This window comes from Physeter macrocephalus, chromosome 17 (genome assembly GCF_002837175.3).
Source record: "Physeter macrocephalus isolate SW-GA chromosome 17, ASM283717v5, whole genome shotgun sequence".
Lineage (NCBI taxonomy): Eukaryota > Metazoa > Chordata > Mammalia > Artiodactyla > Physeteridae > Physeter > Physeter macrocephalus.
Genome location: NC_041230.1, coordinates 15,337,445 through 15,361,065, shown reverse-complemented (window position 1 = coordinate 15,361,065; position 23,621 = coordinate 15,337,445). Strand labels below are relative to the sequence as shown.

The 23,621-nt window shown below is 38.2% G+C and overlaps 1 protein-coding gene across 6 annotated transcripts in view; it reads left to right on the top strand.

Moving 5' to 3' along the window:
* ZNF507 (zinc finger protein 507) overlaps window positions 1–23,621 on the top strand; it is a 49,106-nt gene that overhangs the window by 10,752 nt on the left and 14,733 nt on the right. For 4 of the 6 annotated variants that reach the window (XM_055078956.1, XM_055078955.1, XM_024132553.3 and 1 more), the window contains 2 exons: window positions 67–184; window positions 3,806–3,920. In XM_055078956.1, coding sequence (XP_054934931.1) covers window positions 67–184; window positions 3,806–3,920 — 233 coding nt within the window. Of the gene's footprint in view, window positions 1–66; window positions 185–3,805; window positions 3,921–5,345; window positions 5,441–8,134; window positions 8,214–23,621 lie in introns of those variants that run through there. The other 2 variants (XM_055078957.1, XM_055078958.1) reach the window with 2 other exon arrangements.

Here is a 23,621-nt window from a genome sequence, read left to right as displayed (position 1 = left end):
TGCCTCCTAGTAACTGTGTAAGTATGTTTATTGAAAATTACGTATTAATTTCTCTCAATTTTTTAGAGTCAACTGAGGAACCATGAGAGAGAGCAACACAGTCTTCCAGATACCTTGTCAATAGCAACTTCTAATGAGTCAAGAATTTCCAGTGATAAAACTGATGGAAAATGTGTTCAGGAAGGTATCTGCATTTTTTTGTATAGATGTTATTGACTAGCATATGAAGTAAAAAATGCCCTTCGTTGTCATGTGTGTTATTTTCAGGACTAAAGCTCCATCTATTCGCCTCTATTTTTAAACTGTGTGAGTGAATCTTATCTCTGAGTACTAAATGAAGTACTATATTAGTAAGTACTCAGCGTCAACTGTATAGGTAGATATACTCTGCAATGTATGCTGTCCTATAAGAGCCAAGTACAGCAGAAACCCTGAGATGACGTGCCAGCAAGCCAGGGAAGCTGCAGCACAGAAAGCAAGCCTCCTTTCCTCTCTCAGTACCAGTTGACCCACTGAGAACGTAGCTTTTGCAGATGGTAGGCCCCCACCTCAATCTTTAACTGAGGCTTCCTGCTGTGATCTTATTCTTATCCAAGTGTAACTGCCAGATTTCATCTGCATTATTTAAAAAAACAACACAGGCTGTTTTTATGTCCTGGTTAGGTACCAGTCGGCCGAGTTTCTGCTAATAGGAATATTAGAATCAAAAGATTTAATTAGAGTTTCATGAAAAGGCGGATGCCACATCCGGAGAATTAAAGTGTAATAAGCTGTGCTTCCTTGCATCAGCTCACTTAAATTGATATACTTTAAATGTCTCAGGTGTAGTACATAGTGTTTATGGGAAGTAAAATATACTGGGGTGATGTTCCTTTTTAGATTTCCTAAGAATTAAAGTTAGGAGCAACTGCAGAGTAAAGTGTTTTACCATAATGTTTCATTAAATTATACCCCAGAAAGCAAAACTGATTCTAGAATGTTTCTGAAAGAACTGATTTTGATACCTCTGTAGCACCAAAATTCCCTTGTCAAACAGATGTCATCCCTGTAAAACTATCCAAAACAAAAGGAGTTTATGACATAGCATCTGTTCCTGCCATAGATGGCTGAGCTAAAACTGTTTTGTTTTCTTTTTACAAAATAGCCCTAAATGCCTCCTTTTATTTTAATTCATTATATTTCCATATCCCCTTTAAAGGAGACATTAAAACATTTGATATCTTTGGGCCATAAATCCCTAATGAAGGAGTAAAGTAAGTACTGCTCACTCAGTGGCACCACCTGTGGTTACTACCAGTGGTAGAATATGGCTTTTCTAGCACCATCTCTAAAAAAACAATAATTTAAAACTGGCCAAATGGGTTAACAAATTAAAACGCACAATTTGAATTAAAAATACTGAAATGTCAGCTCAAAATTAAAATAACCAATTTGAGCTTCATGGCATTAGCGTCTATCCACCACATTCCATTTTGCAGCCTCTCTTCTTTGTGGCGCATGCTCTGTTTCTTAGGGCTACACGTGTGGATTTTAAATTGCTTGCCATGCCTCTCCTCCCCACCCCCACACCCCCACTTGGCTCTATTTGCTGTTCTCTGTTGTGGTAGTGTAACAATTCAGACGGCAGATGAATTCAGACCTCCTGCGTACTTACATCTATACTGATACTTTATTGATTCGGTATTAGATCTCTCAAAATCTAGTTTTCAGGCCAAAGAACAAGTTTTTAGCTCACAAAGAAGATAAAAATAATTCACGTTTATCAAAACTTTTTTAACCCTTTAATAAACTAATTAAACAAGAAGGGAGATGCATGCTTCTGTGGCTCCCAGTCTTCATCCATCATAATAGCACAGATAACATGTGGCACGTTTTTGACTCAGAGATCCAATGTAATGGTACCTCAGACATTTGTTCTGCCAGAAGGCGTGGAGTGCCCATCTTGAGCTGGATACTGTGCTAGGTGCTTGGAGTGCAGTGGAGGTGTCACTGCCTTCGAGGTACCCAGCCCAGTAAGGAACACAAAACTGTACTGACAGGTATGTCAGCAAACACCACAGGTGCTCTGAGAGCTCTGGGCAAAGCACTTTCATATGTTGTTTCTTCATGAAATTTAATTAAATTGTTCTTTATTGTAAATCTATAATTTGCCATGCCCTGGGGATTCTGTGTAAGCAAAACAGGCAGATCCCTACCCTCAGGGAGTCTCCAGCTAGTGATGGGTCAGACTTGACACAGACATGCAGGTAACATACAGACTGCAGTCAAGGAGGAGTACAGCATGCTCCTGGGCTTACCAAACCATGCTGGGAAGTTCCAGTATTTCCATTTTGTAGATGAATAAACTGAGTCCTCAAGAGGTGAAATAATTTGCCCATGATCACATTGGTACTAAGTGGCAGAGCAGAGACTAAGCCCAAGTTTTTGAAATTTAAATCCACTATTCTTTCCATTGGAAACAGTTGCTTGAAGTAGCACAGGCTCTCATTCTGTGCTACATTAAGTTTTTCCATCTGTCATTTTTATTAGTTGTCATTGATCTGTAATATTTCTCACACAAAACCATTATCCAATATTTCACACTTCATTTTTTCAGAGTTTTTTTTTTTTTTTTTTACTGTATCTGGAGCAGTGCCACTTATCAAGTCCAAGTTTTTAACCTACCAATTAAGAGCAATACTTAGATTATAATTATGATTAGTGTGTGTATTAATGTTACAGATTTATACCAGGAAATTAGGACATTTTGTTCTGCCTGGCAAAAGTAGTTATTAGCAAAAGAAATTTTCAATTTTAGAAAGCTTAAATTTAACCTAAGGATTTTCCTTGTTTTGTTAAAATTTCCATGTGGGTTTTCTTTTGTATAACCAATTTTACTTTTATGCAGTGTGTGCTAGTGTTCTACCTAAGCTTTCTTCCTGTCGTGCCTTGTTCTTCAGCTTCTATGCTTGCTTTGTTTCTGAATATAAAGCAGTCAGGCTATGAATAGGCTGTGGACTTTGTGCTGACAGAAGCGTAAATAAATCACTGAATATCTTCAGGAACGGTTTCCTATGATCAACTCATTCTGCTTGTATTGCCTCAAGCTTACCCTGATTTGAATTCCCCAGCCCTGTTGTTGCAGAGTGAGTTTAGTGACAAGGCCTGTTCCCATGGATCCATGTTTCCTGGATTTCGGAGAGCTGCATATTCATGTTAGTCCTTGTAAGCTGTCAGTTTACTAGGTGTAATTTTACTACATTATATGGCACTTAATGCTTTGCCATTGCTTTCCCTTCTGTTGTTGCTTTGATAGCTGACATTTATAAACAAAGGAAACCTACAGAGTGAAAATGCTTTGGGCTTTTTATATTGAGTTTGTTAGATATGCTTTGTAGCCATACTTTATAATGTATTTTAGTATTAAATTACAGCTTGTTGGCAAATCAATGTTTCCTTAAGACAATATATCCAATATTGATTAGACTAACACCTTTCAAATTAACAGTGTATCTCTGGTTAATTCACCTGCTACACAATCAGCAGGGCAGCTGGCATCAGGTTCATTATATTTTAGAATTTTGTACAAGGTTATGTAGAAGCTAACCCAATGTATCTATGTTTACAGATCAGATGATATTCACTTTATATCCACTGATTGTGCAGATGTAGGAGAACCTGTAAAGCTACATTCAAACTTGTTAACTTTATTAAACAGTGAGAAAGCCTTCATTGAAATGTTAGTACTGTGTGGTATAAATACTCGTTTACTGTCATTTTAATCTAATCAAAGCACGTCACTAAAACTGTGAAATACTTTGTACAGGGAGTAAGTCTTCGGTCCAGAAACAGTATAGATGTGATGTATGTGATTATACAAGTACAACGTACGTTGGTGTCAGAAACCACAGACGAATCCATAACTCTGATAAGCCTTATAGGTAAGTGTGATGATCCTAGAGTTTTAACACTTGTGTTACAATACTCTATAGTAAAGAAAAAAGTAGAAGTAATTAAAAATTCATAGCAGTTGTTTAAACATAGGTTAAGCACGAAGAAACTGTCACTTCCTGGTTTCATGAGTATTGCTTACTTTGTCAAAGAATGTGAATTTTAAGTTTGAGTCTTAGGATGATAGGCTTATTTTTGACTAGATTTTGTCTAGTTGGAATATAAGAAGATGTCTATATCCATCAGTTTCATGTGGGTATAAACTATCATAGCAGTTTTCAGTGCTTAGAGTACATTTCAATAATTTGGCAGTTAAGTACTCTATATTCCAGCAAAAGATTCTTAAAACTTAAAAGCAATAAAATTCCCTATGAAAGATTCTGTTTTTGAAAATAAATCTATCATGTGTAGAGTAAGGTCATTTAATTTAATTTTGTTACTTGATTTTTTACAAAAGCCAATTCTAATATGTATTCAGAAAATATAGGCATTCTCAGTTGATCAAGATAGGCCGATAAATAGAAATAATTACTTCTTAAATAAACTTTGCCCCTTGAGAATAAACTGCTTGTTGTTTATGTATAGTAATGATGCAGATATTTTTGCATAGTTTGTCCAGCTGTCACAGAGCAATTTGTTCTACTTACAGCTGTGAGGGAACATCAAGCTTCCACTGAGAGTTAAGCCGGTCCCCATGACCAATAGAGAGTGCTAGGCAGTGGCATGAGCTCTTTTAACCCCTTAACAAAACTTGATTCGTGTTTTAACACTCTTCCCAGGTTTTATAGGTATGACACAGGTCACTGTGGGAAAGTTACTGTATTAATAGCTAAATGAAAACCTGACAGACTATGCCTTAAAATGCCATTGTTTGATCCCATAGTGTGGCTCTCTCTATATGTATATGGTTTTAAATATTTAATACACACTTAATTCGCTAACCAGCAAACTTATTTATAATCACTTTGCAGGCAGTGTATCTCTTTGCAAAAAGTTTTGTAGCTCCATGGAAGGTGTTTGATGTTGTGTCATTGTCTCTATTTTTATTTCAAATATTTTTAAAACTGGGGTTGCTAACAAAGATTTTTTTCCCCCGAGTATAATTAAGGCCATTAACCATTATTAACAATAGCTCAGTGCCATACATTGTAGATGAACAGTGCTAGGTAGTATTTAACATGTATCATTTATCATTTACACTAGGAAATATTTAGGAGAGCATGATGGAAATGGAGGACACTAGTTCATCTGATATGAGGAGAAAGCCTTATCTTTATATTTCAGATGTCTGTTCTTAAATTTAATGACATACCATGTAATCCAGGCAAGAGTAAGATAACATTCTCTGGGTCTAGAACTAGACTGTTTGTTGAAATTCACTGAGAAATATTTATTGAGCAAATATTATGTTCCAGGGGCTGTGTTAGACTCTTAGACTGTAGTCACAATAAAAAGGTATCATCCCATCCTGACGGTGGCCCAGATTTCACAGAGGACAAAAAGAAAAAAGGTATCATCCCTGCCATCTTGAAGCTTTAGACAATGAACAAGTAAACTCTCAAATGTACAATTATGATAAATTTATGAAAGAGGTTAATGATTGATTCTGGTTCTGTAGAAGAGAGTTTCACATCTACCTGAATAGATTAGTCTTAAGCTAAAAGACTCATTTTGATAGCTTTTGCTATTTTAGGGATTATGTTTTCTCATGTTCTTAAAATATTCACACTCATAGGATTGGTTGCAAGTTGTCCTAGGGACTTCCTTCCAGTCGGCAAACATCCTGTGGGAATCTTCTTCCTGTTACGTCAGAGAAGTCTCAGTATGTTATTTTCCAAATTTGTTCACGCTATCTCACTGGGTTTGGCCTGAGTGCCTTAGAAAAAATGTTGTCATACCAACCCCTCCATGTAATTATTACCTTTCACGTAAGACTTCTTTTCCAACTTTCAAATCTTGTGACTCTTCTTTTAACCTTCTTTAAATACTTTAAATACTTATTCTTCTTTGTCTTCGTGGGATTTGCCGTCTACAGAGCATTATGGATTAACATGTTCTATTCCAGTATGTTTCTGGGACTTTCTCTTCATTGTCACATACTGTTTGCCTTAAGCTTAGTTAGCTAGGAAGCACAGCCTTCTTGATATCTAATTTAATCACAGTAGTTTTTCTGGCTTATTTCATTTGTGCTTCACTCAGTTCTGCTGCCTAGTACACGTATGGTCAGAGTTGAGACTTGTTTTCTCAGGTGCCTACCCTGTGCATTTCTGATTCCCTACTTTTTGTAAAGAAACATGCTCACAAGTAGCAGTGATAAATTTCTTATAGAGTGAGAGTGCTTCGCTACACCATGTGTAGTCTTTGCATGAGGGCAGAACAGATTGGTTGTGTGTGTTTAATGTGCCTGTTATGTAATAGACTTTCTGCAGTATTGATAACTATTCTTTTCTCTTGCCTTTGCTTTTATGTTGCCATTCTGGTCCTTCACTGAGCCCATTTGTGTGATCTGGGCAGTATAGCTTCATGTATCAGAGCTCTGGCTCTGGGAGCACATAGCCCTGGGACTGAATCTGAGCTCTCTGACTTATGGCATTTGTCCCCTTGGGCAAACTGTCTCACTTCTCTCTGCTTGGCCTTGTCATTTCTAAAATGAGGATAATTAAGACACCTGCTTTACAGGACTGTTGTTAAGGACTAAATTAAATACCATATGTAAGATCCTGGCACATAATAAGCACCCCATAAATGGTAGCTGTCTAATAGTTATTGGGCCCAGTTTTTATCCTTATCCCTTCTCACTGATTCATTGTCTAACCATACATACAAAAAAACGTTGACCTCTCATCATTTGGGAAACAGAGTAATTCTCTTCGTGGACAGGAAGCTTATTAGTTTTTTTTTTTTTTTTTTTTTTTAACAAGAGAGATACTGTACCCAGGCAGAAATACTGTCACAGCTGAGGTCCCCATGCTGTGTTGACTGCCTTGGAGGTGACTCAGCGTCTTGGGGAGCACTCGTGCTCTAGTCTCAGGACTGGACCATACACCACCTCTACCCAACCAGGTGACCCTGGGGATGTTATCCTAAGCTAACCCTCCTTTCCCATATGAACCTGGTGAGAATACTGCCCAGCTCATAAATTTTGGGGAAGATTGAATGAAATTATATGTATTAAGCACCGAGCATGTTACTTGGAGCATTGAAGGGCCTGGTTCCTTTCTTCTGCTCATGAAGTCATGAGGTCATCTCAGAAACCCTGTCCGTATTGCAGAAGGAAGAGAGCTGTTTTTCATTCCCATGTTAGGACAGGGAAAGATGAAAAAGGCATCATCCCATCCCAGTCCTACCAAATGCAGCAGACTTTGTTTTTCAGTGCTTTATTAAGGAACATTCTGAGTAAACCACATACCAGTTATTGTTATACTTGATATTTATAACACTGACCGCAAAAGTTACTAAAAGGTCCATTCAGAATTTTCAAGTATTGGATTATCTTCGGTTTAGTTTAATATTGCAGTACTAGAGTTCCCCCTGCTTTCCTTCCCCCAATACCACCTTTGTGAATGACTGGCTAGAGATGGAAGATGGGACAACAAAACGTTTTCCTCAGGTTCCCAAGTTTCCTCCTGACTATGTGGCATTGAACCCATTTTCCCTTAGAAACGTAATTGTATTGGTATTTAGGTTCCAAAACTACATGGCGAGGCAGAGGGTAGGAGGGACAACATAACAGAGGGAAGTACATGGTCTTTGGACTGAAGTACTCAGCACACTACCTGGCACATAGTAGGTACTCAGTAAATGACTGGTAATTATCTGTATACCTCAGTTTTTTTTAATCTATAAAATGGCTCTGGTTCTATAAGTTTATTATACTTTGAAAATAAATATGTAGTAATATTCTTCCTTAAGTAGAAGAGCTACCCAGATATGTATGTTGATTTTTTAATACAAATCCTATTTTAATACCCAGTCCAAAAATACCCAATATTTCCTTAAATGTTTCAAAAGTATCCTTTTAGAGTTATTTTGTTTATATTAGGAGGTCTAAACATTGCATTTGATTGATAAGTCTCTGTCTCTCTTTAAAATTTTGAAATAGACTTTATAACTTATGGCAGTATATATCATGAAAATTGTGTAAGTTAAAAACATACAGTTTGATGAATGGTCGCAAAGTAAACCCATCCTTGTAACTCCTCAGACCAAGAAATAAACCATTGCCAATTCCTCAGCAGCACCCTCTTCTTGGCCCTTCCACTCACTAACTTCCCCGTATTCCCCACCAGGTAATCACCATCTTGACTTCTAACATCATAAATTAGTTTTGCCTGTTTGTGAACTTGATATAAATGAAACCATACAGTACATATTCTTTTATGTCTACCTTCTTTTTTTTTATGAATTTATTTTATTTTTGGATACGTTGGGTCTTCGTTGATGTGTGCAGGCTCTCTCTAGTTGCAGTGAGCAGTGGCTACTCTTCATTGCAGTGCACGGGCTTCTCATTGCAGTGGCTTCTCTTGTGGTGAAGCACGGGCTCTAGGTGAGTGGGCTTCAGTAGTTGTGGCACGTGGGCTCAGTAGTGTGGCTCACGGGCTTCAGTAGTTGCAGCTCACGGGCTTCAGTAGTTGTGGCATGTGGGCTCAGTAGTTGTAGCGCATGGGCTTAGTTGCTCCGTGACATGTGGGATCTTCCCGGACCAGGGATCGAGCCCATGTCCCCCGCATTGGCAGGTGGATTCTTAACCATTGCTCCACCAGGCAAGTCCCTATTTCTAGCTTCTTTCACTCAACATCATTGTGTGTAATTCAGTGTAGAACTAATGCATTCCTTTTTATTACTGTAGAGTATTCCATTGTACGATTATACCACAATTTATTTTTTTATTGTACTACTGATGGATATTTGGATTATTGCCAGATGTTCCCCCATTGTGAATAACACCGTTTTGAATATTCTTTTACATATGTTTTGGTGCATATATGAAATGGTTCCTTTTCCATTGGTTTATACCTAGGAGTGTAATAGGGTGTGCTATGTTCAGGTTTGGTGGATATTGTCAACAGTTATCCAAAATGGTTATACCAATTTACAGTGGTTGTACCAGTTCATACCCTCATCAACACTTCGTATTATCAGTCTTGAATTTTGATCATTCTGGTAGGTGTGTATGTTGTTGTTGTTCTCATTTGCATTTCCTGATGATTTATGAGGTTGAGCATCTTTTAATTTGTTAATTGCACATTTCTTTATTGGGTGGTCTGCCTTTTACTGACTGATTTGCAGCAGTTCTTGATGTGTTCTGAATACAAGTTTTTTTGTCTATTATGTATATTGCACATATCTTCTAAACTGTGGCTTGCCTTTCTACTCTCAGTGGTGTCTTTTGAAGAACAGATTTCTAGTTTTAATGTAATCAAATTTATTAATCTTTTTCTTTGTAGTTAGGGCTTCTATGTCTTTATACTCTGAAGTTGATGCTGATTTTTCTAAATAGCCTTGTGAGTAAGGTAGATGATGAAGGGAGGGGTAAAAATGTGTGCTTATAAAATAATGACCCTGATTTTCAGGGATTCACATCAACTGGGTCAAAAAACCTGTGTGAAACCTGATTTTCTAATATGACACAAAAAGTAAAAGAAAAATCTTAAAAAAAAAAAAAAAAAATCCAGGGACTTCCCTGGTTGTCCAGTGGTTAAGACTTTGCCTTCCAGCGCAGGGGGTGCGGGTTCGAGCCCTGGTCGGGAAACTAAGATCCCACATGCCTCGCAGCCAAAAAACCAAAACATAAAACAGAAGCAATATTGTAACAAATTCAATAAAGACTTTAAAAAATGGTCCACATCAAAAGAAAAAAAAAAATCCAGAAAGGTTTTAAGCAATGTAAATGACATTTGGAATGACAGGGTTGCCTCCTGTGTGTGGTCAGTCATTGTAAAAAGTCTGGTCTTTATATAAATATAAATATATTACAAACAGTAATAATAATAGCTCACATTTTTTTAGAACATTTTTCATGGACCAGGCAATGTGGTAAGTACTGACAGCCCCGTACTTAGGAATATTACTACCCCAGTGTTGTAGATATGGAAACAGAGGCTGGAAGGACTGAACAATTTTCCATGGTCTCAGAAGTGGCAGAGCCAGGGCTTGAACCTTTGCTCCTGTCAGCTGTGCCGTTCTGCCTGTACCTGCTTGGCCAGAGAGAACTCTTCGTGAGCCGTACTGCTGCTGCATGCCAAACCACCTCCAACTTAGTGGTGTGGGACAACAGCTCTTTTATTTTGCTCAGGGACTCTGTGGGTCAGGAATTCAGAAAGGGCACTATAGTGGTGGCTTGTGTCTGCTCCGTGAGGTTTGGGGCTCGGGAGGGAAGGCTTGAAGGCTGGAGGTGACTGAGACGGCTGGGGTTGCAGGCAACTGAAGGCTCCCTCACCAGTCTGGGGGTTGATGCTGGCTGTCGGCTGGGGCCTCAGCTGGAACATGTACATGATTTCTCCACGTGGACTTTCCAGGTGTGCTAGTTCCAAAAGTGAATGCTTAGGTAAGAAGTAGGCAAAAGCTGTATTACCTTTTATGACCTACCTTTGGAAGTCACATACCATCACTTCCACCGTACTTGCAGACTTCTTAAATCTCTTTTAATCGGAAGGCATGTTGAATTGTTAGTCAATTGTGCTGGCTTGGGGAAAATCTCAAGTCTTTGAAAAACTTCAGTTTGTTTTAAGGAAAACAGTTTAGCTGATAGTTTAATTTAGAGGGAAAAAATATGTTTTGTTTGGAAGGAATGGACTAAAGGAGTTTGTTTTTCTCAGTGGCATAAAGAGTTCTTGGGTTCATCACAAAATTTGAAGTGGCTACTTCTCTGGGCCTTAGTTATTTATTCCTTTAAAAGCATAGAAAACTAATTGAACGTGGTAAGACAAACCCTACTGCAAAATTTCTACTGCAGTCTTTTCATGTATGTTCAAGTCACACCTCGAATATTGCAGGACATCCGTGTTCTGCTTTCCTCTGCCTAACCTCTCAAGACAGTTGTTCCTAATTGAATCAGACCTGGAGTAATGTCCAAGTAAGGCCCCAGGCCAAGGAAATAGGGTAGTTTAACCACATCCTTATCTCTGTGGGGTTCTGGGACTAAAGTAACTGACCCTTTATCGATGGGAGAAAGCCTGTAGAAAAATTCAGTCCGTTTTTTAGCCAGATTGAGAAACCTTGGGTTTTCTGATATCAGATGTTTTCCACACGACCAAGTAACTCAATTCTCAGCAGATATTAGCTGAGTGTTCTGCAAATTTAATTCAATTCTGACACTTTTCTACCTGGAGATAGTATCAGATCCCACCAGTTAAGGGCTCAGTCCCACAGACTGCCGTTACTTCAGATGCCAATCACAAGTCTAGGTTGTTACCTGTGCTTCTGACTGGCTGACTGTAAATCAGGTTTTAAATCAACTGTAAATGAGGTTCTCGTGACTCCCTCCTCAGGTTTGATTAATTTGCTAGAGAGGCTATTATAAGGGATACATATGTACAGCCGGATGAAGACGTACAGAGGGCAAACTCTGTAGAGGTGGAACTTCCATGCCCTCTCTGGACATGCCACTCTGCCAGCCCTTCCATGTGTTCACCAACCCAGAAGCTCTCTGAACCATCCTTTAGGTTTTTATGGAGACTTCATTACATAATCACCATTGGTTAAATCATTGGCCTTGATGGTTGAACTCAATCTCCAGTCTCTCCTCTGGACTGAAAGTTCCTACCCTCTAATTACATGGTGGGTTCCTCTGGCAGTCTGCCCCAATCCTTAGTCTACCTAGGAGCTTTCCAAAAGTCACCTCATTAACATAACAAAAGACTTTACTGCCCTCATCGCTTAGGCAATTCCAAGGGTTATAGGAGCCCTGTGCCAAGAACTGGGACTAAGACCAAATACATATTATTATAAATCACAATATCACAGGTTTCTACATTGACTTTCTGTTCTTTTTCTGACTCAGCAAAACACGTGGTCATGGAATTTACACCTTCATGAAAGAATATAGATAATAAAAAAGTAAACTATAATTTCAGAAAATAAGTGCAGCAAAGTGAATACAACGAGATAGTAGTATAACAGTGGTTTCTTCTAATTTTTTTCTAACTAAGAGAATTTGGTTTGCTCCATGGAATTGTATAGGAAAAGTGGAGAAGAAATTAAAATGAGAAAATAATATTTTAGCTAACGGAAATATATTCTTAAAAAGGGAGTAAAAATATATTTTAAGCCACCTTTATATAACTTCGAAGTTGAGGTTCTCTTATAGTATCCCTTCTCTAATCAGTTAAAAATCATTTTAGTAAATGCTTACCCTTATCAGATTGTTCCTACTTTTTTTTTTCATACTTAGATCTTTTAATGAATATTCACCATTATAAGTGTCCCTTCAGAATAACCTTTGTACCAGGCTAAGGTAGGTACTCATAGAATTAGGACTTAGTTGTTCAGCACACTGCTCTTGCTTTATCTCTCCTTTCCTCTCCTTAAAAAAAAATTTTAAGGACTTCATATTAAGGGATATTGATTAACAGCAAATTTTACAGAAATAAATCTTTGTCCAGTAGAATGAGAGAGAGAAACTTGGAAAGTAAAAAGCTTCATCTGTATGCATTGTTTACTTAGGAAGGCTAATGAAAGTGGTAGATTCTAGGTTAGCTCATAGATTACATTGAATTGTTAGAAAAGAGCATTTCTGACCATGCATAATATTTCACTGTAAATTTTAGCTTTTCTCAAACTCTAAGGTGTACTTGTCCTCCACACACTATTCTAAAAATAATTTGAGTCTTTACTTCTGGAATATGTGATTCACTACTTCTATAAATATCCATTATTTATTTATTTATTTTAATTTTTATTTTTGGCCATGCCACACAGCTTGCGGGATCTTAGTTCCCCAACCAGGATTGAACCCGTGCCCCCTGCAGTGGAAAGCGTGGAGTCCTAACCACTGGACCACCAGGGAATTCCCTCCATTGTTAATTTAAATGTGCTTATTTCATCATACCTGGTGTCTCCCTAAGGTAGTAAATGCTGACAGGTCAAAAGCCTTAAAAATGGCAATGTCCCACAGTTCAGGAACATTTTTACCTCTCAGAAAGTAAGAGGGGGCAATCAATATGGGGCACACAGGGAGTTTCAAAGGTATACTTGTAATATTCTATATCTTAACTATGAGTGTTCATTTTTTCTTTATTATTCTTAAAGATTATGGGGATGGAGGGGATGGACTTTATCCTACAGAATAATCAGCAATACATATAGATATAGAACATATTTGTTACAGGATTGTTTATAATGTTTAAAAGATCAAAAACATTCTCTGTACTAATAGTAGAATGATTAAGTGATGACACTTTCATAGGGTGGAACATTAAACCCCACTGAAAATGTATAACTTTTAACTTGAGAAAGTACTATGGAACATTGTCAAAAATAGGATTAAAAATCTGTAGTATGCTTCCACTTTTGCTTCAGATCTATGTATGTACCTTAAAAAGACTGGGAAATTATGCAAGTGATTCTTTAGAATCCGTACTTAACTTGCCTGTATATTGCTTTTTTTTTTTTTTTTTTTTTGCGGTACGCGGGCCCCTCACTGTTGTGGCCTCTCCCGTTGCGGAGCACAGGCTCCGGACGCGCAGGCTCAGCGGCCATGGCTCACGGGCCCAGACGCTCCGTGGCATGTGGGATCTTCCTGGACCGGAGCTCGAGCCCGCGTCCCCTGCATCGGCAGGCGGACTCTCAACCACTGCGCCACCAGGGGAGCCCTATATTGCATTTTTGTATAAGGGATATAGATATATAATCAGGGAAGTGTTTAAATAAAGACCGCATTTGCTGACCAGTTGAGTTAGGACAGAAATTGGCTTAGCAATTTTAACTAAACATCCAAAAGCAGGGGCTCCCATTTTAGACAATATACCAAACTAGATAAAGTGAACAACTCTCCCAATGATGATAACTAAAATGCTAGGTAAATATTTAAAACAATGTTTATATGTATAGTTCATCTATCAGGGAAACTGAGAAACTGCAGAGGTAAAAATCAGAGTAAAGCAGGTAGCCTGTGAGGTATAAATGAGCTATACCTATTAACATGAATGAATCTCAGAAACATTGAGCTAAGACAAACAGGTCACACAAGAATACATAAAGTGTGATTCTATTTATATGCTCAAAAATATGTGAATAAACAATATGTTAGGGATACATATAGGTAAAACTAAGAAAAAGTAAACAAATCATATAGTACAAAATTCAGAGAAGTGATGCCCTTTTGAGGAGGAACAGGTATGAGATCTTGGAGGAATCCACAAAGAGCTCTTAAGATAGAGGTAATGTTCTCCCTTAAGCAAGTATTATGAACCCAGTGTTTATCATTTTTTTAAATTGCATATACACCTTATACCACTCTTACATGTTTCACCAAAAATCATTTTTTCAATCATATATGTAAAGTATTACAAATTCTGTGGGAGAAATGCTGATAAGGAAATGAAGTTAAGTATGTGGATTTTGTGGGTAGTTCAGTTTCTTGTTTGAGGTTTTGATTGGGTAGTACATACGTGCACAGATGAACTTTAGAATCAGCTTGTCTTAGTTTCCTCTTAAAATAATTCTGTTGCTGTTTGTATTGGGATCATGTTAAGCTTCTAGATTAATTTAGAAGGAATTAACAACTTTATACAAACAAGGTGTGGGCTTTTCCATTTTTTCAGGTCATCTATTCTGTCCCTTTAAAGTTTTTTCCATGTATATTATTGTGTACATTTCTTGTTTTGCCTGTGTGTATATCCACACGCACATATATGTATGTATTAAGTATACAGATAGTCCTCGGTTTGTGCAGTAGCATGGGACTTTTAAAATGGCCGTTCAAGCTGGAACCATGCAAAGCCATCTTAATTAATGGTGAAAATTACAATTGTTCGATTGCCTTTAAACATTTTTCTTAAAACATTAACAACTCTTTTCTGTCAGTTATATAGGGAAATGAAAAATACTAAAAGTAATATTAACCTAGTACACTGTAACTTAAAACTTAGAAACGCTGAGAATTAAAGTGTTTTATTTCTTCTAAGAAACTTCTCAAGAGTAGTTTGCGTGTTGCTTGCCTTCTCATTGTAGGCCTTACAGCACGGGGTGAGCAGCTTTTCTGTGCGTTGGCGAGTTGTCATACTCCTTTCTAAGTATGGATCAACTTTCAAAGACTTTTTATCCTTTGCTCTTTAAATATCATGAAACATCTCCGAGAGTTTCTGTAATATGAAATTTTTCACTGGCATAACCTCCCTGGGGAACAACTTTCCTTATTTATGTCATTAAGTTCATCTTCATGGAGATCCTCTGGCTGCATATCCCGAGTTTCTTCAGTGGTGGCAGTGTCAGCATTCCTGTGGTCAGCTATTTTTTCTCTAACTCCATTTACATTTGAGTCTAATTTTACTTCCAGTGTTACCACTTTTCTGTTGTGTTACCACTTTTCTGTTTCTTGCTCTATGTACTTCCATTTTGTTGGCCAGTTCTCTCTTTTGGATTATCCATTTTTGTAAAATGTTACATGGGTTTATCACTGAGATACAAGGAGGCAACGTAAGTACATACTTTGCTGTCTGTGAGTGAATAAATAGAAGTGAGCGACTAATCACTGACAGACTTTGAAAGAAACAACATAATTAGTCACTGATCATAAAGCACCTTTGTTTTCGTAGTGGACCGAAGAGTTCCCGGTGAAGTTTGTACTCTACAGTTACTCACAGTTAATGTACTATGAAATTTGAACAGTGTTGTTAGGAGACTCATTTAACTAAGCCATAGTAACCAAAATCCATGCATATCAGAACCATACACAGCAAGGACTGCCTACATACACACAAGCACACACATACACACATACTTATTGCTAGGCTTATTCCTATGTATTTTTTTTTCCATTGCTCTTATAACTTGGATCTTCTTCTTCCTTTCCTAGCTTTCAGTATTGTTACGTGGGAAAGCTGTTGATCTATACAGGATGTAAGCTTTACACGCTTATTGAATTATCTTATTACTTGTAAAAGTTTTTAATTCCTGTTGGATTGCCAGGTATATAATTGTATTATCTGCAAATAATTTTCTCAACCTTTCCTTTATGATATTTGTACCTCTTCTTTTATTACCTAATTGTACTGACTAGTAGCTCCACAACACTAAGTAATAGTGGGGATAGTGACCATCCTTATTTTGTTCTTGGGCTTAATGGGAATGATTCTGGTGTTTCCTCATTAAACTTTATACTAGTTTTGGGGTTGAAAGAGATATATTTTTGAAGATAGATAGATAGATAGATAGATAGATATTTGTAGAATTATTCACCTACTGTATTTTGGTGAGAAATTTTATTGAGTGTTAACTGGGTTTAAGTGTTGTCACCCTGATCCAAGTGCCTCCTAAAATGTGGTAGGGAACACAGCTGTACCCATGAAGTATATTTGCAAAAAAAAAAAAAAAATAGAAATGAAAAAAACTAACCCTGAATGTAATGAAACCTCTACATCAGTAGTTCTCACCAGGTGAGACATTTGGCAGTGTCTGGAGACGTTATGGGTTGTCACAACAGGGAGAGAAGGTGCTAGTAGCCAGTGATGCTGCTAAAAACATCCTACAATGCCCAGAGCAGCCCCCACAATAAAGAATTACCTAGCCCAATGTCAAGTGCTAAGGTTTAGAACCCTTTTCTAGATCTCAGTACCACTTTACAAAAAATGTGGGGAGTTTAGGAACATAACACTAACAGAAAGTAATCAGTGCAGTTCATAATATGAGAAATTCTAGAAGGTAGATGACCTGGTTTCTTCAACATATGAGGGGGATGGGGGAAAGGAAGAAGAATTATTACAGATTAGAAGAGACTTAAGATATATGCCAACCAAATGCAATATAGTACTACACCATTTTATATGAGGGACTTGAGCATCTCAGATTTTGGTATCTGTGGGAGGTCTTAGAACCAGTTCCCTGCAGATACCCAGGGACAGCTGTATAGATCTTGTTTGGATCCTCATTCAAATAAGACATTTCTGCAAAAATCAGGGAAGTTTAAGTTGGGGGAATACATGAAACAAGACTGGCAGAATGTCGATAATTATTGGAGCAGGGTGGTGGAGATTCATTATTCTTTCCTACTTTAGTTTTTTGCTTAAAGATTTCCATAATAAAACGTTTTGTTAAGATGGATACTGAATTTCTTTAGATTAACTTTCAGTGACAACAGTGAAAATACGACTTTTCTCTTATGATCCTTTCAAATAGTGAATTATAATAATACTTTTCCTAATATTAAATTCTCTGTATTCCTAAAATAAGTGTCCCTTCTTCATGGTATTATTATTGTTTTAATGTACTGGAAGATTCTGTTTGCCAGCATTTTATTCAGTATATCTGTATTGATAGTCATAAGTGAGATTGGTGTGTAGTTTTCTTTTTTCTGTTGCCCTTGCCAAATTTCAGTATCAGTGTTATTCTAACTTCATAAAAAGACTTTGAAAGCCTTTTTTAACTCTCTGGAACTTTTAAAGGTTCAAGCTAATTTAAATACAAAGAAGCTGGCTACTCTATTGACTTCAGCCACTGGAATGGTAGGCCTTTAGAAAAAAAAATTGGTATCTCATTTCTTTTTTTTTCTTTCTCTGGTTCCTAAAAGAATGAACATATACTGGTGCAAACATCACAGCTTATGGGCTGTGTTCTCAATGACTTTTATTTTTTTGGCCACACCACGTGGCATGCAGGATCTTAGTTCCCTGACCAGGGATCAAACCCTGCAGTGGAAGCGTGGTGTCTTAACCACTGGACTGCCAGGGAAGTCCCAACTGTCAACTCTTTTTAATAGGCTATTTTTTAGAGGCAATTTAGGTTCATTGCAGTATTGAGCAGAAGTACAAAGATTTCCTATATACTCTCTGCCCCACACATCCATAGCCTCCCCCATTATCAGCATTCCCCACCAGAGTAGGCCATTTGTTAGAATTGATGAGCCAGTATTGACACATCATTATCATCCTAAGTCTGTAGTTTATATTAGGGTTCACTCTTGGTGCTGTATACTATATGCATTTGAAAAAATTTATAATGACATGTATCCACCACTACAGTATTATAGTATCATACAGAGTAGTTTCACTGCCCTAAAAATCCCCTGAATCCCACCTATTCATTCCCCTTCAGTGGCCCAAACCCTGGTGACCACTGATCTTTTACTGATTCCATGGATGTGTAGTGTCACACCTTCAACTTTGTCCTTCTCCTTCAATTGTGTTGGCTATTCTGAATCTTTTGCCTATCCATATAAACTTTAGAATCGGTTTGTCAGTATCCACAAAATAACTTGCTGGGATTTTTATTGGAATCATATTGAATCTATAGATCAAGTTGGGAAGAACTGACATCTTGACAATATTGAGTCTTCCTATCCATGAATATAGAATCTCTCCACATTTATAGTTCTTCTTTGATTTATCAGGGTTTTATAGTTTTCCTCATATAGACGTTGTACATATTTTATTAGTTTTATACCCAAGTACTTCGTTTTCAGGACTGCTAATGTAAATGGTATTATGTTTTAATTTCAAATACCACTTGTTCATGGCTGGAATATAGGAAAGCAATTGACTTCTGTATATTAACCTTGTGTCCTGCAACCTTGCTATAATAGCTTATTAGTTCCAGGAGTGTTTTGGTGTATTCTTTCAGATTTTCTGCGTAGACAGTCATATCATCTGTGAACAAAAAAGTGTATATATATATATTTAGCTAAGACTTCAGTTATGATGTTGAAAAGGAATGGTGAGGGAGGACATCTGTGCTTCGTTCCTAAACTTACCAGGAAAGCTTCTAGTTTCTTATCAAGTATGATGTTACCTATAGATTTACTGTAGATGTTTTTTGTCCATTTGAGGAAATTCCCCTCTGTTCCTAGTTTGCTGAGAGTTTCTATCATGAACGAGTGTTGGATTTTGTCAAATGCTCTTTCTGCTTCTGTTGATGTGTTTAGTATGTTTTTTCTTTACCTGTTAATGTGATGATTATGTTGATTGATTTTCAAATGTTGAACCAGCATACCTGGGATAAATTACACTTGGTTATGGTATATAATTCTTTTTATGAATTGTTGGATTCAATTTACTGATATTTCGTTAAGGATTTTGCATCTATGTTCATGAAAGCTATTGGGCTATAGGTTTTTCTTTTTTTTCTTGTAATGTCTTTGTGTAGTTTTGATATTAGAGTAATGCTGGCCTCATAGAATGAGTTAGGAAGTATTCCCTCTGCTCCTATATTCTGAAAGAAATTGTAGAGAATTGGTATAATTTCTTCCTAAATGTCTGGTAGAATTCACCAGTGAACCCATCTGGACCTGGAACTTCCTGTTTTGGACCTGATTCAATTTCTTTAATAGATACAGCCCTCTTCAGATTGTCTGTTTCTTCTTGTGTGTGTTTTGGCAGATTGTGTCTTTCAATGAATTAGTCCATTTCATGTAGGTTATCAAATTTGTGGGCGCAGCCTTGTTCATATTATTCCTTGATTATCCTTTTAGTGTCTGTGGGGTTTATAGTGATGTCCCCTCTTTCATTTCTGGTACTAGTAATTTTTGTCCCTCTTTTTTCTTAAGTATCCTGTTTACTGGCTGGCTCATTGATTTATTGTTCTTTTCAAAGAACCAGATTTTGATTTTGTTGATATTCTCTATTGATTTCCTGACTTCAATTTCATTGATTTCTGCTCTAATTTTTATTATTTCTTTTCTTCTACTGACTTTGGATTTAATTTGCTCTTTTTTTCTAGTTTACTAAGGTGGAGACTTAGATGATTGATTTTAGATCTTTCTTCTTTTCTAATACATGCATTTGATGCTATAAATTTCTCTCCAAGCACTGCTTTTGCTACATCCCACACATTTTGATAAGTTGTATTTTCATTAGTTCACAATATTGTAAATTCTTTTGTGTGATTTCTTCTTTGACCCATGTGTTACGTATGTGTGTTGTTTAATCTCCAAGTATTTTGAGATTTTCCAGTTATCCTTTTGTTACGGATTTCTAGTTTCATTTTGGTCTGAGAGCAGTCACTGCATGATTTCTATTCTTTTAAATCTGTTAAGGTGTGTTTTGTGGCCCAGAATGTGGTCTGTCTTGGTTAATATTTCATGTGTGTTTGAGAAGAATGTGTATTCTGCTGTTGTTGAATGAAGTAGTCTGTAGATGTCTATTATATCCAGTTGGTTGATGGGGGTGAGTTCAGCTATGTCCTTACTGATTTTTCTGCCTGCTGGATCTGTCCATTCCTGATAGAGGGGTGTTTAATACTCCAAATACAATAGTAGTTCATTTATTTCTCCTTGCAGTTCTGTCAGTTTTTTGCCTTACATATTTTTACACTCTGTTGTTAGACACATTCATGCTAAGGATCATTATGCCTTCTTGGAGAAATGACCCCTTTGTCATTATGTAATGCACCTTTTTTCCCCTGATAACTTCCCTTACTCTCAAGTCTGCTCTGTCTGAAATGAATATAGCTATTCCTGCTTTCTTTTGAAGAGTGTTAATGTGGTATATCTATGTCAGTCCATTTACTTTTCATTGATATGTGTCTTTATAGTGTGGGTTTCTTATAGACAACATATAGTTGGGTCTTGTTCTTTATTCACTCTGACAATCTCCATCTTTTAATTGGTGTATTTAGACCATTGACGTTTAAAATGATGATTGATATAGTTGAATTTATAGCTACCATATTTATTACTGTTTTCTATTTGTTTTCTATTCTTCTTTGTTCTATTTTTTTTCTACTCTTTTTCTGCCTTTTGTGGTTTTCACTGAGCATGTTATATGATTCCATTTTCTCTCCTTTCTTAGCATATCAGGTATACTTCATTTTTTACTTTTTATTAATGGTTTCCCTAGCAATTGGCATATACATTTCAAGCTAATCAAAATTCACCTTCAAGTAACAATATACTGGCTTCATGGGTAGTCCAGGTACATTATAATAAAATAACCTAATTCTTTCATCCCTTGCATCACTTCTTTCATTCATTTCACTTATACATAAGCATGTGTGTGTGCGTGCACACATACATAATCATACATAGTCGGGTACATTGTTGCCATTATTATTTTGAACAAACTGTTATCTCTCAGATCAATTAAAAATATGGACTTCCCTGGTGGTCCGGTGGTTAAGCCTTTGCCTTCCAATGCAGGGGGTGCAGGTTCGATCCCTGGTCGGGGAGCTAAGATCCCACATGCCTCCTGGCCAAAAAACCAAAACATAAAACAGAAGCAATATTGTAACAAGTTCAATAAAGACTTTAAAAATGGTCCACATTAAAAAAAAAAATCTGAAAGAAATGGGAGAGAGGAGCTTCAAGATGACGGAAGAGTAAGATGGGAGGTCACCTTCCTCCCCACAAATACATCAGAAATACATCTACATGTGGAACAACCCCTACAGAACACCTACTGAACACTGGCAGAAGACCTCAGACCTCCCAAAAGGCAAGAAACTCCCCCACGTACCTGGGTAGGGTAAAAGAAAAAAGAATAAACAGAGACAAAAGAATAGGAATGGGACCTGCACCAGTGGGAGGGAGCCGTGAAGGAGAAAAGGTTTCCACACACTAGGAAGCCCCTTCACAGGCAGAGACTGCGGGTGGTGGAGCGGGGAAGCTTCGGAGCCACGGAGGAGAGTGCAGGAACAGGGGTGCTGAGGGCAAAGCGGAAAGATTCCTGTGCAGAGGATCGGTGCCGGCCAGCTCTCCCCAGCCTGAGAGGCTTGTCTGCTCACCCGCCGGGATGGGTGGGGGCTGGGAGCTAAGGCTCCGGCTTCAGAGGTCGGATCCCAGGGAGAGGACTGGGGTTGGCTGCGTGAACACAGCCTGAAGGGGGCTAGGGCGCCACAGCTAGCCGGGAGGGAGTCCGGGAAAAGGTCTGGAGCTGTCGAAGAGGCAAGAGACTTTTTCTTGCCTCTTTGTTTCCTGGTGCACGAGGAGAGGGGATTAAGAGTGCCGCAAAAATGAGCTCCAGAGACGGGCGCGAGCCGTGGCTATCAGCGCGGACCCCAGAGACCAGCATGAGACAATAAAGCTGCCGCTACAGCCACCAAGAAGCCTGTGTGCAAGCACAGGTCACTATCCACACCTCCCCTCCCGGGAGCCTGTGCAGCCTGCTGCTGCCAGGGTCTCGTGATCCAGGGACAACTTCCCCGGGAAAACACATGGTGCCTCAGGCTGTTGCAACATCAGGCTGGCCTCTGCCGCCGCAGGCTCTCCCCATATTCCGTACCCCTCCCTCCCCCCAGCCTGAGTGAGCCAGAGCCCCCAAATCAGCTGCTGCTTTAACCCCGTCCTCTCTGAGCGGGAACAGATGCCCTCAGGCGACCTACACACAGAGACGGGGCCAATTCCAAAGCTGAACCCCAGGAGCTGTGCGAACAAAGAAGAGAAAGGGGAGAAATCTCTCCCACCAGCCTCAGGAGCAGCGGATTAAATCTCCACAAGAAACTTGATCTACCCGGCATCTGTGGAATACCTGAATAGACAATGAATATCCCAAATTGAGGCAGTGGACTTTGGGAGCAACGATATATATATTTTTTTCCCTTTTTCTCTTTTTGTGAGTGTGTATGTGTATGCTTCTGTGTGTGATTTTGTCTGTATAGCTTTGCTTTTACCATTTGTCCTAGGGTTCTGTCTGTCCAGTTTTTTTTGTTTGTTTTATAGTTTGTAGTGCTTGTTATCATTGGTGAATTTGTTTTTTGGTTTGGTTGATCTCTTTCTTTCATTTTTTCTTTTATTTTTAAATTTTTAATAATTTCTTATTTTTTTTAATAACTTTATTTTATTTTATTTTTTATTTTTTCTTTCTTTCTTTTTTTTCTCCCTTTTATTCTGAGCCGTGTGGATGACAGGGTCTTGGTGCTCCAGCCAGGTGTCAGGGCTGTGCCTCTGAGGCAGGACAGCCAAGTTCAGGACATTGGTCCACCAGAGACCTCCCAGCTCCACATGATATCAACCGGCGAAAATCTCCCAGAAATCTCCATCTCAACGCCCAGCAAGCTACAGTGCTGGACACCCTATGCCAAACAACTAGCAAGACAGGAACACACCCCACCCATTAGCAGAGAGGCTGCCTAAAATCATAATAAGGCCACAGACACCCCAAAACACGCCACCAGACAGAGACCTGCCCACCAGAAAGACAAGTTCCAGCCTCATCCACCAGAACACAGGCACTAGTCCCTTCCACCAGGAAGCCTACACAACCCACTGAACCACCCTTAGCCACTGGGGTCAGACTCCAAAAACAATGGGAACTACGAACCTGCAGCCTATGAAAAGGAGACCCCAAACACAGTAAGTTAAGCAAAATGAGAGGACAGAGAAACACACAGCAGATGAAGGAGCAAGGTAAAAACCCATCAGACCTAACAAATGAAGAGGAAATAGTCAGTCTACCTGAAAAAGAATTCAAAATAATGATCGAAAAGATGATCCAAAATCTTGGAAATAGAATGGAGAAAATACAAGAAACGTTTAACAAGGACCTAGAAGAACTAAAGGGCAAACAAACAATGATGAACAGCACAATAAATGAAATTTAAAATTC